This window comes from Carassius auratus, chromosome 29, assembly GCF_003368295.1.
Source record: "Carassius auratus strain Wakin chromosome 29, ASM336829v1, whole genome shotgun sequence".
In the NCBI taxonomy this organism is placed as follows: domain Eukaryota; kingdom Metazoa; phylum Chordata; class Actinopteri; order Cypriniformes; family Cyprinidae; genus Carassius; species Carassius auratus.
Window position 1 is genome coordinate 10,734,962 of NC_039271.1, and position 16,961 is coordinate 10,751,922.

General features: G+C 38.0%; 1 protein-coding gene across 3 annotated transcripts in view; it reads right to left on the minus strand.

The window, feature by feature from the left end:
- The window catches only part of LOC113048047 (potassium voltage-gated channel subfamily D member 2-like), a 102,855-nt gene that overhangs the window by 3,458 nt on the left and 82,436 nt on the right, over positions 1–16,961 (minus strand). The window contains exons 3-6 of one of the 3 annotated variants that reach the window (XM_026209551.1): positions 6,886–7,048; positions 3,910–4,008; positions 1,669–1,764; positions 525–766 (exon numbers count right to left, since the gene is read on the minus strand). In XM_026209551.1, coding sequence (XP_026065336.1) covers positions 525–766; positions 1,669–1,764; positions 3,910–4,008; positions 6,886–7,048 — 600 coding nt within the window. The other 2 variants (XM_026209553.1, XM_026209552.1) reach the window with 2 other exon arrangements.

The window sequence follows — 16,961 nt, forward strand, 5'->3', positions numbered from 1 at the left end:
ATGCACTAAATATTACATACTATGCATTATACATGTGCAAACTGCATAATCATAATGCATAGTATGCCTTATCCACTATATTCTACATATGCAGTCTAGATTACATGCACTACACACTTTTACTGAATTTTACTCATGTACACGAAATACTATGCACTTTCAATTACGGACTGCATACTTAATTTCACATTTGCATACTAAATAATAAAATGCACTACATTCTGCATATTATGTATTACACAATATGCATACTAAATCTAAGCTCTACTATGCATTATATCAACTTGGTACTAAACATTGCAGTGGTTTTCAATTCAAGTGCTGGCGACCCACCGCTCTGAATATTTTGCATGTCTCTTTTAACACACCTGATTCGTAAGAAGAGAGCTCCATGCATGAACTGTGTTTCAAATTACTTCTAAATAAGACACAGCGCTGGCTTATATTTATTCAGACCGCAACCAGTATCAGTCTATTCTTTCACTTCATGTCTGTGTAAGTGTGCATGAGTGTTGTGAGAGCACCTGTTGCTCATTGGTCTCTCTCTGATCTGGATGGTGCTGAGCTCCTGTATGCTGCCCCTGCGGCCGCCGACCATGTTGGAATTGGAGACATTGAAGCTCTTGCGCTTGTTCCTGCGCGTGCAGCAGGAGGACAGGCCATGTGGAGAGGAGGACATCGAGGAGGAGCGGGACATGGATGGCTTCGTTAGAGAAACCTCCATACAGTTTGTCTCATAAGTTTGCTCATCCACAAACTCATGATTCTGAGAGAGAGAAAGAGACGGGAATTATTTATCGCTTTAAGAACTGATTTCTGCTTTTGATTATTATATTAATGCGCTTACTGATTATTAAATTGTACATATAATACAAAGTTGTAAAGTTTCAAATTGCATAAACATGAGACGTTTATGTGGTATTAATAAAACATAATATGCTTAATCTATATTAGAACAATGAAATTAATAATATAGTGTGTGTGTGTATGTAGAGTATCAACAGTGGAGTCCTTAAATCCAGATTGACTGTAGCTTTGGCTGTTTCTCAGGCAGTCCGGCACCCAGCAGGACTGGAATTGTCTCGAGTCTATTGCCCTCGGAAAGCCAGAGCGGGTCACAGTCAGGGGACAACAGTGGTTGTCATTTTCAGTTTTCATGGCAGAGTCTGAATAATGATTTCTCTTGAGAGAAAACAGCACTTATTTTTGACAAACCCACAAGCACGTAGGTGCAGAAGAAGTCTGGCACTGGTTAATGTTAAAGAGTATAGACCAAAAAATAAATAAAATTGTCCACTTTCACCCTCGTCTGTACCTCTGCCAGAGTTTTTAAATAGATTTTAATTCAAATATGGCACACAAAAAAGCAATGTTTAATGTCAGTCATAAGTGATCACATCTTGCCAGGTTTTGCAGATAATAAAGACTCAGGCTGTTCTTCACACAAAGCTATTTTTAGAAAACATGGCCTTTTTGCACCATATGCTAACACAATTTTCAACTTAAACAAAGCCAATATTGACAATTGACCAGTAGCTGAACCTACTTCAGGTAGCTTTTGAAGTTACTTAAGAAAAAACACAGGTATAGGAGAAGATCAAATAATGCAAAAGCTATTATTGAGAACAGCTTCCAGTTGTGTGTGAAATTTTCTCCTGAGGTTCTTACCGTGGTTTTCTCCAAGCAGTGCAGGAGATGGTGATGCTGGGTCTCAAAAGTGGGGTTGATCTTACATACCAAAGATTGGCCAGCCTCTTTTGAAGCCTTGATGAGGAAACAGAAAACACTGCTTATCAACCTATCAGCACAGAGAGAAACTGAAAGAAAAGACAAGACAGCAAGGCCCGAATTCTCACAATGATCCAGCAACACTGAGACATTGTTGAGGAGCGTTTGGCTAGTTCATTGTGACAACAGTAGGCTCTAGGTTACTGCCACGTCCTGTTCTCTCAAGATCACAGCGTTGACAGATGGCTCTTGGTTCAAAAACAGTGGACAGCAGAAACAAGAGTATTCTGTGTGTGTCAATATCTACTGAATTTATATTCAGGATATATTAAATAATGTTATATTAAAAAAATTATGGAGGAGCATGTTCGATAATTAACCTAATTAACAAGATTAGTGGTATATATACACATCTGACTTGCCTCTGTTCATTGATTGTTTTCTAGCATTACTCCACCACCTCATCTCATCACTTCTAACTATTCGCATCCCAACCTGGGATGGGGGGAGTACTCTGTGTTTAGGCCAAATTCCGAGCTCAGAGCCCTCCCCTTGGACAGCACACTAAATATGCATAACCTTTACTCCGTTTATTATATGTAAGTGTGAACTTGTGAATTATTGGAAAGGTATATGGAAATGTTAAGCGTCTTCTGTATTTGAACCATGATGGCCACTGTATCCAAATTCAATAGAGCCTTAATGAATCAGCATGGCGCAGTGACCAGACGACTAGGACAAGGGTGCACAATCCTGCTTCTAAAGGGCCAATGTCCTGCAAAGTTTAGCACCAACACATTTGCCTGGAAGTTTCTAGTAATCTTTGAAGACCTAGGCTAGCTCCAAAATCAAATGGTCTCTGAGTAGGTAGTTTTTTTGTTTTTTGTTTTTTTTTACAAGCAATTACTTCGCATAAAAAAAAAAAAAAAAAAAAAAAGTATGTTCTACATCAGGAGCTCTCAACTCTGGCCTTCAAGGTCCACTTTCCAGCAGAGTTTAACACCAACCTTTATCAAACTCACCTGCCTGTAACTTTCTAGTAATTCTAAAGTAATTCAGATTTGATGTTTGATAAGGGTTGGAGCTAAACTGCAGGAAAGTGGACCTTCAGGGCTAGAGTTGAGAATGCCTGTTCTACGTTAATGAACAGATGCTCCACAATAGGAAGGGAGGTTAGGACAATTCCAAGGACCCTGATCTGAGAGGATCCAAAGAAAAGTTAAAATGGGAGGAAACACCACCCTCAAACCAGAACTTTCTTCCTACTGTTTTATGGATATTGAAAATTTGGACATCTTTGGAATTCAAACTCTTTTTACATTCTGTTTTTTGCCTATTGTATGGTAGGGAAGTATGCGATTTTGTATGCAGCCCTTCATTAGCCAGTTCAGGTGTGTTGGATTGGAGCTCAATTTTACAGGTTATTGGCCCTCCAGAAGCAGTGTGGGACACCCCTGAACTAAGGCATTGCTTATCAAGAGTCCGTGTATGGTCAACAGGCACTTGATCAACAAGCCCCGTGGTCTCTGCCTCACATTAAACCCCGCCTCCCATTTAGACGTTGGCCAATCAATGACATGCAGCTCAGACAGTTGCATTCCTCCACGTAATGTGTTCTGATGATGTCATGATGACAGAGCAATAGAGGGGGAGCACAGGCCAGTCTGGACAGCAGTGAGAAAATCATTCAAAAATGCATGTTAAATAATGTATGGAGCAAAAGAGTAGTAGCTGTTGAAAAAGGCAGTTAATACAACAAGTAGACAAGATACAAAACGTAATAAAGAGACAAAACCCAAAAGCAAGTAGTTGAGAGATGGGGAAAAGGGGTGCAGTAAAAAACGGGGGCCCCGTTGGTACTGGAGCAGATGGCCATGGCCCCCGCAAGGCCAAGCCGCATGCACATTGCCATTGGACAAGAGGTCACACATTTATTGTCTCATGACCAGCCACCAGGAAGAGGTGCCAGCGCACCTGGTCTAGGCGTAAGAAAGAGTGGAAGACAGAGAGAGAGAATTAGAGGAACACCATGGAAGCATTGAATGGGGACAGCAGCCCTGTTGGACCTCGGCCCCCTGGCAGAGAGGCGAAAGACCCGGGGGAAAGAGGGGTCCACATGCACCAGCCCATCATGTCAATTTCCATTAAGAGAGACCCCAGCGATTTGGTTTCCACGGTTACCTCCTCCTCCGCGTCTGCCAGCATCCCATTGCGTTTGTACTGCAAATAAGCATTAGCGCCACCGCTCTTCGTCGCACGAATTCTAGCAAGCCTGGTTTTCTGTTCAGGTGGACAAACACACGGGTGTTTAGCCTACTACTTCCTCTTCCTGTGGTCAATGTGTGTAATCGTGGTGTGACGGGAGATCTGCATGCTCATGTCTCATGGTCAATATGTGTGTAAATGTGATCAATGCTTGACTGGAGGTTGCATGCTCATGTCCAACATGAAGAATGGTAATGTGTCATTTTTCCCTTGAGGGACATCAAAAGTATATATATAATTGTAAAAGTTGATATTTTGATACCATATCCTAAATATAAAAATGTAAAAACAAAATTATAATAATAATATAAAAAAAAATAAAAAAAAAAAAATAATGAAATAGTTTTTATTCAGCAAGGATGCATTAAACTGACCATAAATAACAGAAAATGTATTTATAATGTCACAAAAGATTTCTATTTCCAATAATAGCTTATTCTTTCGAACATTCTATTTATCAAAGAATCCTAAAAAAAAAAAAAAAAAAAAAAAAAAAAAAAAAATATCACTGTTTCCACAAAAATCTTAAGTTTTCAAAACTGATAATAAGAAATGTTTCTTGAGCACCAAATCAGAATTAGATTGGTATCCGAAGGATCATGTGACACTGAAGACAGGAGTAATGGATGCTGAAAATACAGATTTGGATTCAATTCAATGTTAAAATGTATACAAATAGAAAAACAGTTAATTTCAATTGTAATAATATTTCACAATATTATTGTTTTTATGGTATTTTGATCAAATAAATGAAGACTTGATAAGAAAAAGAGGTTTCTTCTTCTTCAAAAAAAAAAAAAAAAAAAAAAAAATAGAAAACTAAAAACATCATAGGCTTTTCTCTTTACATCTCCAGATAAACGGTATTGTTAAATTTCAGTAGTACTAGTATCAATAACAGAAATTTGGGTATTTTTTACAATCCTAACGTCCTTTCTCACTTCTCCCTCTCCTACTCTCGTTCTCAGTCCCTAGTTAATCTAAAAAATAGACTGTTGTTCTTGGGTGGACTGGTTGTACTGTTTATCTGTGTGTGTGTGTTTGTGTGTGTGCAGAGGTGGAGTGGGATACACTGTTATAACTGTTTGTGTCTCCCATGGGGTGGCTGGAGTCAAACAGCTCAATTAAGAGAAGACACTCATCTAATGAGATATGAAGTGATGTCACCACGTCTGCGTTTTCTGATCACTCCCAAAGGAGAACTGGTTACAGAACACAGCATCTGTTCTTCCTGTGCCTGGTCTCTTTGGCCACGTACACACTGCAGCTAAATACAGTCGTGTCTCCCCTTATTAGTGCTTAATCTAATTCTGTACACACACAGTTCCATCATTTAAGTTTGATGATGACCGAATAATTGCATAGTATGAACAAAACTGGTTTAAACGACTTAAGAGCATAAACAGTTGAATGTGGTTTGGTAAACACTGACTGATGTTGCTAACCTTCGCTCTCAAGAAAAGGTTTAAACAACTACGTCAATCACCATTTTCCATACAGACATGAAATGATGATTTATGACAGGAATACTCATGACAGATGTAATGACAGATCACAACACTCCTGCCGTGATAAATTCAGATGTCTAAACCGCAGGCTAATGCATCGACTATAAATGCAGCGTGTGCATGTGGACAGCTTCACTGATTATGGCAGTCACTGTGCAGATGGGCTGTAAAACGTACATTTCAATTTAATTGCGAAAGTAATCAGATTAATTGAGGTCTCGGAGTTAATTGAATCATTTCTTTTAAATAATCCTGAAGCCTAGCATCAGGATATGCAAATTCCATCATCACTGATTGGAGCTGAGTGGCATACCACTTGCTGTCTATTCAAACATCAAAGTCCCGATAAGAGCAAACCCAATTAAACTTATTCACTTGTTCGCTGGTCCATGGCATAAAAAAAATTGAGAACATTTGCCAATAAAGGAATAGTTCACTCAGTAACCCAGGAGATAAATATGCACAGATCAAGTCTTGTTGATCAAGTGAAAACTGTCCAAAATTGGTTTAAACAAATATACCAGTGGATTTTGATGGGCAGCAGATGGACTTTTTCAAGATGCAAAGTGTTGTTATGGATTATGAATCTGTATTTTTGACAGAAGCAACGGTTTGATGCAAAAATGCCTCAATGGTGGATTTGTTTCCTACAAACACACAGCTTTTCACTTCACAAGATGTTCATTGATGGACTGGAGCCGTGTGGATTACTTGTGGATTATTGTGATGTTTTTATCAGCTGTTTGGACTCTCATTCTGACGGCACCCATCCACTGCAGAGGATCCATTGGTGAGCAAGTGAGATGTAATTCTCAATTTCTCCAAATCCGTTCTTATTAAGAAAACTAATTCATCTACATCTTGGATGGCCTGATAGTGAGTACATTTTCAACTAATGTCCTTTTTTCTCTCTCTGTAAATACACCCAAAACTTTGCAGTGTGTATGTGGCCGTTTCCTTTTTATTTATATTTAGACTCTTTCTCATCCTTTTTTATATCTGCCATTGTCAAAGTTTCTCTGCCTGTCTTGTTTCTGTGTGTTTGTGTTTTTGTCTGCTGTGCTGAAGTACGGGATGTGATCTGGGCATGCATTAAAAATGATGGTTCCACAGGGACCTGCAGTTAACAAACCACAGAGACACACACACCACTCAGCGTGCAGACATCTGGGTCACAAGCACATTGTGCCATGTTGTATTAAACACTATCCCAGTGTCATTTTTCTGTGTTTGTGTGTACACGGTTCTGTCAGGGTCTCTTTGCCACAGCCAGACCGGCTTGTATTTCAAGAGAACATCTACTTTTGAGCCCAGCTCCCTATAACTCTGTGAGATCAGAGGCCGTGGACCCACGCTGGGGTCGTGGGTGGCCCGTCTAGGGTACCTTTTGAGCACGACGCTTCTCTGCACGCTGACTCTGATGGTAGATCCGACTGAAATTGGACACAATGACGGGAACGGGAAGAGCGATCACCAACACGCCACTCAAAGAACAAACAGAGCCAAAGATCTTTCCCATGATGGTCTTAGGAACCATGTCTCCATATCTGTAACACATAAAAAAGAACATAGATATGGGTCAGCGGCAACAGTTAAGTGACAAATCAAACAATGAAAATCCGAAAATCTATCTATCAATCTATCATGACATCATGGTCTTTTTTAAAATCCAGAATGCCAGTCAATACAACTTTATATATATATATATATATATATATATATATATATATATATATATATATATATATATATATATAATTTTTTCATTTTCTTTAAACTTTCCTTTTTCCAAAACATTTAAAAAATGTAGTATTAAAGGTTATAATATCTGATCTTTAATTAAATACACACACACACACACACACACACACACACACACATATACATATATATATATACATATATATACATATATACACACACATATATATATATATATATATATATATATATATATATATATATATATATATATATATATATATATATATATATATATATATATATATATATATATATATATATATATATATGTATGTATGTAAAATTACATCAAAAATGTAAAGATTACACCAGATATTATAAACAATTTTTATTATAAAAAAAAATTCTTAGAGAATTTTCAATATTTTTCTTCAAGGCCTTTTCAGCCTCATTTCAAATCCTATGAAAAAAATCCAATTTTATTTTAATAAAAAAAAAATTTGAATTGTATGAAAGTTATGTGGGAAAAAAAAGCCATTTCATTGCTCCTGAAGTTTCACAAGCAGGGTTTAATTATTGCTTCTGTCAGCAACACACTTCTTCATTTTTTACCAGCTCAGCATGATCCCAGATGGCAGCACTAGGGGGCACTAGGGAATCATATAGCATGGGGCAAACATTCACTCCCCAATTTCTATGAAAAGCTCTTTTTTTCTGTATTTGACCCTGGGCTTTTTTCCTCATAAAGCATTAACATCCCCAAACTTTTAACTTGATGTTAAAAAAATGAGTGTTCGCATGTGGTGGGAAGAGCTGCGTGTACGTGTGGGCTGAGTTTCATGCTACAAAGTAGCTATGCTATGAAGTTCTTTCATCCTGTGAAGTTCTCTGACCTACTTTCCCAACACTGAATATAAGATTACATTTAATAATAACCATTACAATGATACAAAGCACTCATATTACACAAAATGTCTTCCTAAAATGGCATTCATATGAACATGCTGTCTTGGGAACACACAGTACTTGCAAGATTACATTCTTGTTCCAACAAACACACTCCCCTTCTGTTGTACCACCTCCTCTTCATCTTTTAAAGCAGGCCAACGTGTGACAAACCAACTCCGTCACTGGAGACGATCTGTCATTAGTCAACAGAATGAAACCATCCTGGTGTATCTCAATCCAAAAGCTGTCATCGCAATGACACTACGTTAACGTTTTAAGGGCGATGTTTACTAGTTGCACTTATACCATGATATTACCATGTGTTTTATTATTTATTTTTTTGGCATGTTTTAAACTACTTGGACATATATTCATTCATAAGATGCTTTTATCTGAACTGACTAACAATCGAGGAATATCACAAGCAAGTAGCATGCAAATGCAACCAAATATTGTTATAATGTTTTACCATGGTAGGCCTAAATGTCAAAACACCTCCACAGTATTTTTGCTGTAATCACAAATTTGTGTTTTTGGAATTTTTACACGTGAATTTATATAAAATGTTTAAGGGCATCACCATGAGCCAAGACTTCTATCTTTCAAGTGTTGAAGAATCGGGTATGCCCTCAAAAAGCATTATGACTATATTAGCTACACCAATAAATCCATACAATAAAAGTCAAATAAAAGGGTCCAGCATGGTTGTTTTGGACCTCGTTGACAAACATTCTGTAAAATACCCCTGTCACTTTAAGACGAAAAAGAAGTTACAGAATACATCGTGGATATGCAAATGTGCAGTGTTTTAAACACAGTTGAGCTGCACATTTATTTCCACCTGCACACATCTCTTCTCAAAGGACATATGCAATAATTTAAAAGAACTAAAAAAATTACAATTACCATTGTGCATTTCTGAAAGCGGAGTGTAGTGTGCCGTGACGGCGCTGAGAGGCTTCCGTGCTCTAAGTGAAGGGTCTTACTGAATTACGGCATTGAGAATATGAGCTGAAGGGGCCTGATGCGACAAAGCCTGAGCCATAATTACGGACGGCACCGAGTCGACCTCTCCAATTAAACGCCTGTAATTAAATAAGCCAGTGAGAGAGAAAGGGAGAAAGACAAGACATGCAAAGAGTTAAGAGGCTCTCGTTTCTGCTTTGTACCATGGTCGACAGTCATTCAGAGCCCTGGAAAATATCCATATTAATGGTTACATGAGCTATTCATGACTGATCAATAGAGAGCTTTGTGATTTCCTGCAACGGCAGACAATAGACTCATTATAAGAGACCAATAAAGTCTCTTGTAGGCAATTACTCTCATAATTAGATTTGTGTACGTGATGAATATGTTGGACACTAGCTGCTAATCCAAATCCGCACACTAAGCTGTTATTTGCTAAGTGTGTGTGCGCTCTCGCTGGAGCATCACATTGCTCCGCGGCCAGCCTGTACGTAATAAAAGACATTGACCTTGCACTGTCAGGTGTGTGTGTATGTGTGTGTGTGAAGCAAACTAGAGGGGACAGCAAGGACTCTAATTTGCTCTCTGCGTTTGTCATTTCTTTGCTGCTCACTGTCCAGTACTGTTATGTATGACAGCATCCCTATTAACCCAGCCGACCTGCACTGGCAACCATTACACACACAGAACACTGAGCAAGCTATTGCAGTTTAGATCATCACTAGCACTTCACTGCAGCCCAATATAAAAGGCAATCACAAACACACAAATAGGCATCCCTCTGTCCTCTTCTGAGGACAGTTTTGTCCTCTAACTATATCTAATTAAACTCACACTCACTCTGCTTCTGCAAGAAACTTCGACACCTTCGACACCACAGTGCAATTATGATCCAATCAGTCAGCATAGAAAAAGACACCCACCGTCTGTGAGTAAACAGCTCTAAAAACATGCACACCCAAACACAGTCTTACAGATTACAGGATGTGGACGAAATCCAATGAGAGAGACCGAGAGAATGAAAGAAACACTCATAGTATGACAATGAAAGAAGTAAAGCCCTCTATTTCTTTTCTCCATGCTTTCTTTATGAGTCCATATCTCCACTCTTTGGCTCTAGCGTTATGTGAAATGAGAGGAGAAGGGTGGATGAGTGGAAAGAGACAGTGAAATTAAAAAACGCAGAGCTCACTGACTTAATAGCTCTTGCTTCATGAAGCTCTGGACTGATTGGAGATGAAATATGCTTATCAAGTTGAATGTGGTGCTCATTAGAATTCTGAGAGTTAATGATGAGTGTGTTCCATTTAACTGGCTCTAATTGTTATTCACAGTCACACGTGACGGAGAAACAATCACTCTCTGCGTTTTATTGTCCTGTAGTGTTTTGACTGCGTCTAAAATCACAATTCACAAACAAACTTTTCAAAAGTACGCAGTTCCAGGCCCCCTTAACGGCATTGTCATGTAAGTAAACACAGTGTTGTGTAAACACCCCCCTAATCTAGACTGCTGCACATCATCATGAAAGATTATCATTTGCATGTGCTATAAGCCTTGGCAATTTTAACTATCAAGAGATTTGAAAGCATTCAAGCACAAGACATAAAAGAACTCAAAACATGAAGACACGAAAGAACTGAATACCTGCTGTGTTCGGTGCGCACACAGAGAGCTGCATTTCAGACAGTGTGCAAACAGCTAACTGAGTTCTCTCACTTGAATGAACAAATACACCTCACTGAAACAAACAATCAAGCACAAAAAGACGTGAAAGAGCTTAATTCAGAACCTGCGCGCTGGGTTCTGTGTGCACACCGTACAACCCAGCTAGGGCCCTGCTTAGAGAGGATTGCACTTATCACCTAGCTGTTGAACTTTTATCGACCACCAAGAGAAAACTGTAAGTCTGATCGCTTAGAAAATTTGTGGTGTACAGAAGTGATTGTGACTGGCCAGGTTAAAGCAACATGCTCTTGCCACCTTATTTCCACTCATTAAGTCTTAACACTGATTTGCAACTCATCTAAGTGAAGGAAGCAAAACAAACGGGTTGTGTTTGCCATGCATGAGTGGCACTCCTGAGATCTCGTTCTCCTTTCCTGCGGACAGGCGCAGCACTGTAGGTGAAATCTCACAACTAAGGGTTTCATGAAAGGCTTTTGTGAATGCTTTATGCCACGGCGGTTGGAAGCTTCACACAAGACCCCCTCCTCCCTCATCAATAATTCTGTCTATGCTTTCCTTATCCCTCCCATGAATGCTCAACGATCTGTTTTATCCCATCCTACCATCCTACCTCCTTTGACTCTCTTGGACTCTAAAACACATGGACATTTTGCGGACAGACACACTCATTCAGACTCATATCAGGGATGTCCCCTGTTTGAGTTTGGCTAAAGGCGAGACAGATACACAGAGTTTATTGCATCAACAAATGCTTTCTTCTCCCAAGCACTTATCACAAGCAGATACAAAGTCCTTGACCTGATAATGAAAGATGTTCTCCTGGCATTCATATGCAACTTCTAGTTGAGGTATAAAAGTGAAGAAGAGAGAGAGGAAGAGATGATAAGGGTCTTTTATCTTTTCTTATAAACCCATAGAATGGCCTCTTGCTCCACTGACTCACAGCAGATCAATCAGAGATAAAGCTCTGAGCTCACTTTTGTGTGCAAGAAAAAAATAATTTACGTGCACGAAGCAAAAAGTTTTCGATTTCCAGAGAAAATCACACTTAATGATTATTATACGGACAGAATGGACATTGTTATGTTGTGTCATGGCTCAGGGATCAGTGTGTGAAACACGAAGAGATATGGAGGAGGAACAGAGCGGGGTCATCTCTGATGGTGAAAACAAGGAATATGACTAGGTTGGGTGCACTGACATTGAAATAGAGGAGGGTGAATAAGCTATCATGGGCAAACATGATAAACTCATAGCCCAATCAATTAGAGCAATCTCATTCCCCTACTGCGACTCAATCAGAGTAAATGATCAATAGAGGAGAAAAGAGCTCGAGATGCTAATTTATAACAAGATGCTTAACAACAGTGAAATCTTCTCTCCTCAAAAATCGAACAGGCTGCTTAATTGTTTTAGGACATGAGTAGACTTGAGTATGCAAACGCATTCAATAAGCTGATGCATATATGAAGCATTAACATAAAGACAAAACTAATGGTAACAAGTATGCTTACAGTTGCGACATAGCTAAACATATTGTTTAAACAAACTTTAACTAATTAGCAAGGCCAAGTCCAAGCATTTGCTTCACCATGACAGTTGACCTGAAAGAGGGAATGGATGATAGCTTTCACGCTAAAGTTCGTTATAGTTCCCGTTGCAGCAATGCACACCTATATTGCAATTAAAAACTGCGTTTTGACATGACAATCCACAAGGACAGTATGTGACCTGAGAGACAAAACTGATCGTAATGTTATTGCTGCTAACATTTGCTAGGTGGCAATAAATCAAGTTTAAACAAGCTTCAAACACCATAGAAATACGATATTAGTTAACGTCAAGTATGCTGCAGTGCCTCTTGCAGCAATGTGCACTTGTATTACATAAAAAAATTGCACTGACATATTTTGGAATGCAATGCAATTTCCATTCTCAGTTCTCTTTCTATGCAAATTAAAAAAGCAGTATTAACTATGGGAAATAATAACTGCACCATCTCTAGCCATAATTGAAGCTCTGGATGTGTTTGTTTTATGTGATTTTGTTGTATCCAGAGGAGATTTTAATGTGTTTACGTATTGCTTTCGGTCCAATAGGACTTACGTCGTGACTAAGAGCTAATCAGCATAATTATGATCACATAGCCGCTATTATGTGTGGATGCTAATGACCTACCGGACTGAACCGTGGGAGCTCCCCTGCCTCGCGCAGTAGACTGAGGAAAAGGGGAGAAAAAAAAAAAAAAACATTTTTCAACCATTTCTCACTGTTTAACTACAATATTGTGCATAAGCAACAGACGGTCCACATGGAATTTTCACTGGCATAGCTAAAACTCAAAGAAAAAACATTCACAAATTTGGGCAGAAGGGAAAAGACCACTCAAATTCACTTTATGTGTTTTCTCTTCTTTTAATTGCTTATGTTGATGGAATATAAAAATATTATGCTTACATTTGTGGCTTATTGGATTTGCTTACAGCTACCAATAGGTTATTAACTGCTAATATTCACACTACTTCTGCAACATGGATGCAAAGTAAACAAAATCAGTTCGATTAGTGAATAAGAACACATTTTGTGTCTCAAAGTTCAAAAGAAAGAGCTGGGATGAGTTCTGGACAAGCTAATAAGGCCATCGCTAACACCAATGCTAATGATCTGAGAAAACGATCTGGGGAATCCAGAGTCCACACGAGGATGAGACGACATTATTGCTGCTAAATACCTGCAGCAGGTGCTCACATAAGCAGTCGAGTCCATTAACACATGTCCACTGGCATGCCATGTTTAATGTTCTATGACCGCTACAGTTACGCTTCTATAAAACATTTAGGATTCACACATACACTCTTGACCATCTGCTGTCCTCCTAAACGGTATCTATAATCAGTAGTATAACATACCTGTATAATTTAACCTCTATACTGTCAAAACAGAGCAGCTATGGAAAGTGGTGACTGTGAGACATGGCTTCATTCTTTCATTCCTCTTTTTCCGAGGGAAACTATTTGAGCATACGGCAAGCGAGCGAGGTCAAATCAATGAGCTGTCCCTGACATTATCACGAAGGAAAAGTCCTCATCAAATGGCAAAGGCCAATGTGCAATAATACTGTGCGGGAGAAAGAAAGCAGGTTCTGACGGCAGAACATGAATAGATATAACATCACTGAGGCACTAGCAGAGGTCACAGTGTATGGCGCTGATGTCAAGTGGCATAATGCTGCAATAATGTTTTGGAAAATGTCCACAGAGCATTGAGGGAATGCTTAGCACTGCTCAGGTGTGTCCGACACTGGTTCCTGTGCCAACAGACCTTCTCACCACAGCATCTGTAGCTGTCTGTCTAGCTGACACCAAAATACAAACATAAACACTCCCATTTTCTTACATGTAAAGTTAAAAATGTGATAATCCTAAAATTAGATATAAATGCAACTTTCTATTACGTGCTAAAACATGTTGCAATTACGACTATAAAAACACACAGTTTCCTTTTTTTCTGTAATACATTCAAATCTCAAATTGTCATTACGGTCATTATTTATTATTATTATTCGTTTTACGTCTCATGATTCTAAATGATGATTCTCATTACTGCAAACAGTGTTGGCCCATACTATAGACAATAATGTGGATTGCATTTGGCTCCGATGAGCCTGCAGGTCCCTGCTAGGAGATCCACACTAGAAGAACAGATCAAAACCGCCAACGCAAGGACGCTTCTCATCCCTTCCGACTGTAAATCATCCTATCATGACCCGGACATGTCCTTGACAGGTTTTGTGAAATTCACCCATGCTTATGCACAACATTCAGAAGAAGACAGGTTATTTATACACCCACGCACTGAAAGTCTGTCAAAAAACAAAAACAAAAAAAAACAGCATTTTTATAAATACAGATCTGACTCAGCCTCAGTCAGTTCCATTGATTGTCTTTGTAGCCCTGGAAGAAAGGCAGAGCACACAAACATTCGCATGAGAAAGGAAACACAAACATTTGTCAAATGAGAGCCTTATAGCCCTTTCTTTCAGCTCAGAGCAAAACATACAAACACATAATCCAGCTAAATTATTCACACAGACACACATGCACATATATATTCATAGACAAGCAGGGCCGTGCACAGACCTTTTGAGGGGCATGTGCTGAAACTGAAAAGGGGCACCCCCTCCCTTTTTTTTTATATCAAGATTATTTAGTAAGACTGCATAAAAGGAAGAAATGGTCAAATCTTAATGACAAATTCAATAACACAAAATAATAGTCTCAAAAGCTTTCGATTTATTCACGATTAATAACAACAACAATAATAATATTAGATATCGGTAATATAGATAAACATAAATATTTGTAGGGTCCTGTGTTTGTGAATTGCTCTTGTGTACTCCCTCTTTTTTTAAATTGCATTCATAGAGAAAAAAAATACTTGGCTCATACATAAACATGTTAACCAAACAGTGTTAATTTTGACACAAAATTTTTATTTAGTTTTAGTCTTAGTCTTTTTACTATAATTCTTTTTAGTTTTAGTCAAGTTTTAGTCATCTAATTTGTTTTAATTTTAGTCTTATTTTAGTCGACTAAAATTGCTTGGTATTTTAGTCGACTAAAATAAGACTAAAATCAATAACAGATTTACTAGACATTTTTTTACAGCTGGTATAGGAAACAAACTTAACCAAAATATATAAAACACAAATTCAACTTTATTTCAACACAACTGTGTCTTTATTTCGATTCAAAAGCTTTTATGCAGCAACAAACACTGTCATGATAATGTAAACAATAACTAGCTGCCAATTGACCATCAATAAAAGAAAAATAAAGTTAGGTCCAGGACCTTAAAGCTTACAGCTGAGCTGAACAATAAGTGCATACATTTAAAGTAAATATTTAATAAGTTGGGTGGATAAAAAAAGTAACAAGATTTTATAAGGTATTCATTTGTCTAGCAATATTGTATGTTTTAAATACTACAATATTGCTAGATTTGTATGTATAATGATAGGATGTGAACATTCATGTTTCACATGACTAATATAGAAATATTTGTGATATTGTCAACAAGTAGAACATTATAAAATATACTAAACATTAGTATAAATCAAATGTATTTATCATGATATTATGTATTAGTATTGTGCTCTCATCTAATTTGAAGAAGGGGCTATTTTACATTACTTTTCAGTTCGTAATATTATTGCTACAACATCTACGCACTGCAGTCTTCCACTTTTGCTTAGCTCAATAAACAAAAGAACATCGTTGTGAAATTACATTTGAGAAAATGTCCGGGTGGCTCGTCTGTAAATGTCTTTTCAAATTGGTTGTGTTCTTGCCACGAATGAGCGCTCCGCGTGCTTTACAGTTTGTTTTGTTTTGTTCGTCTTCAAACGTGAAGTGAGCTGTGGACATTTTGTCGCTCTTTTAGACATCACCTCTTCGAATGCCGTCTTCCCGGGAGCTCATTTAAAAACTGAAAACCTTCGCTTCACGTCTCAATAAGTCAGGCTCTGATTGGTTCTCTTCTCTCATGCAGTCTCGCCTGTTATGTTTTGCTGGGTCTTTGTTAATTCCTCGCATCTCTCCCGTCTGCTGATTTGATTTTCGTCACAGTCTATTTTCGTCTCGTCCTTTATTCGTTGACGATAATGTCAATCAATTTAGTCATAGTTTTAGTCTCCATCAGTGCCTTCTATTTTAGTTCTCGTTTCGTTTTCGTCCGCAAAAATATATTCGTGACGAAAATAATGACGAAAATATTTAGTCAACGAAATTAACACTGTAACCAAATTATTCAAATTAGCTTACAAAACCAAACAGAAACCAAAATCTTTTTTATTGAACTTTATGCACTTTTTTATGAACTTTGCAAAGAAAAAAAATATATTCTCTTTTTAGCTATTCTGTTTGGTTTTATAAGCTAATTTGTATTATTTGGTTAACATGATTATGAATGACATTGAGAAGAGGGGAAGGTGAGCAATGAGTCAAGTATTTTTGAATATAATTTAAGTAATTATGTCCAACTCAATTCCAGATTATAAGAAACTATAGCCATACCGTTACTATAACATATCCAACATGTATCCGCCTACCTGGCAAAAATTTGATACTGTGGTGGACCAGGGATGTTGGT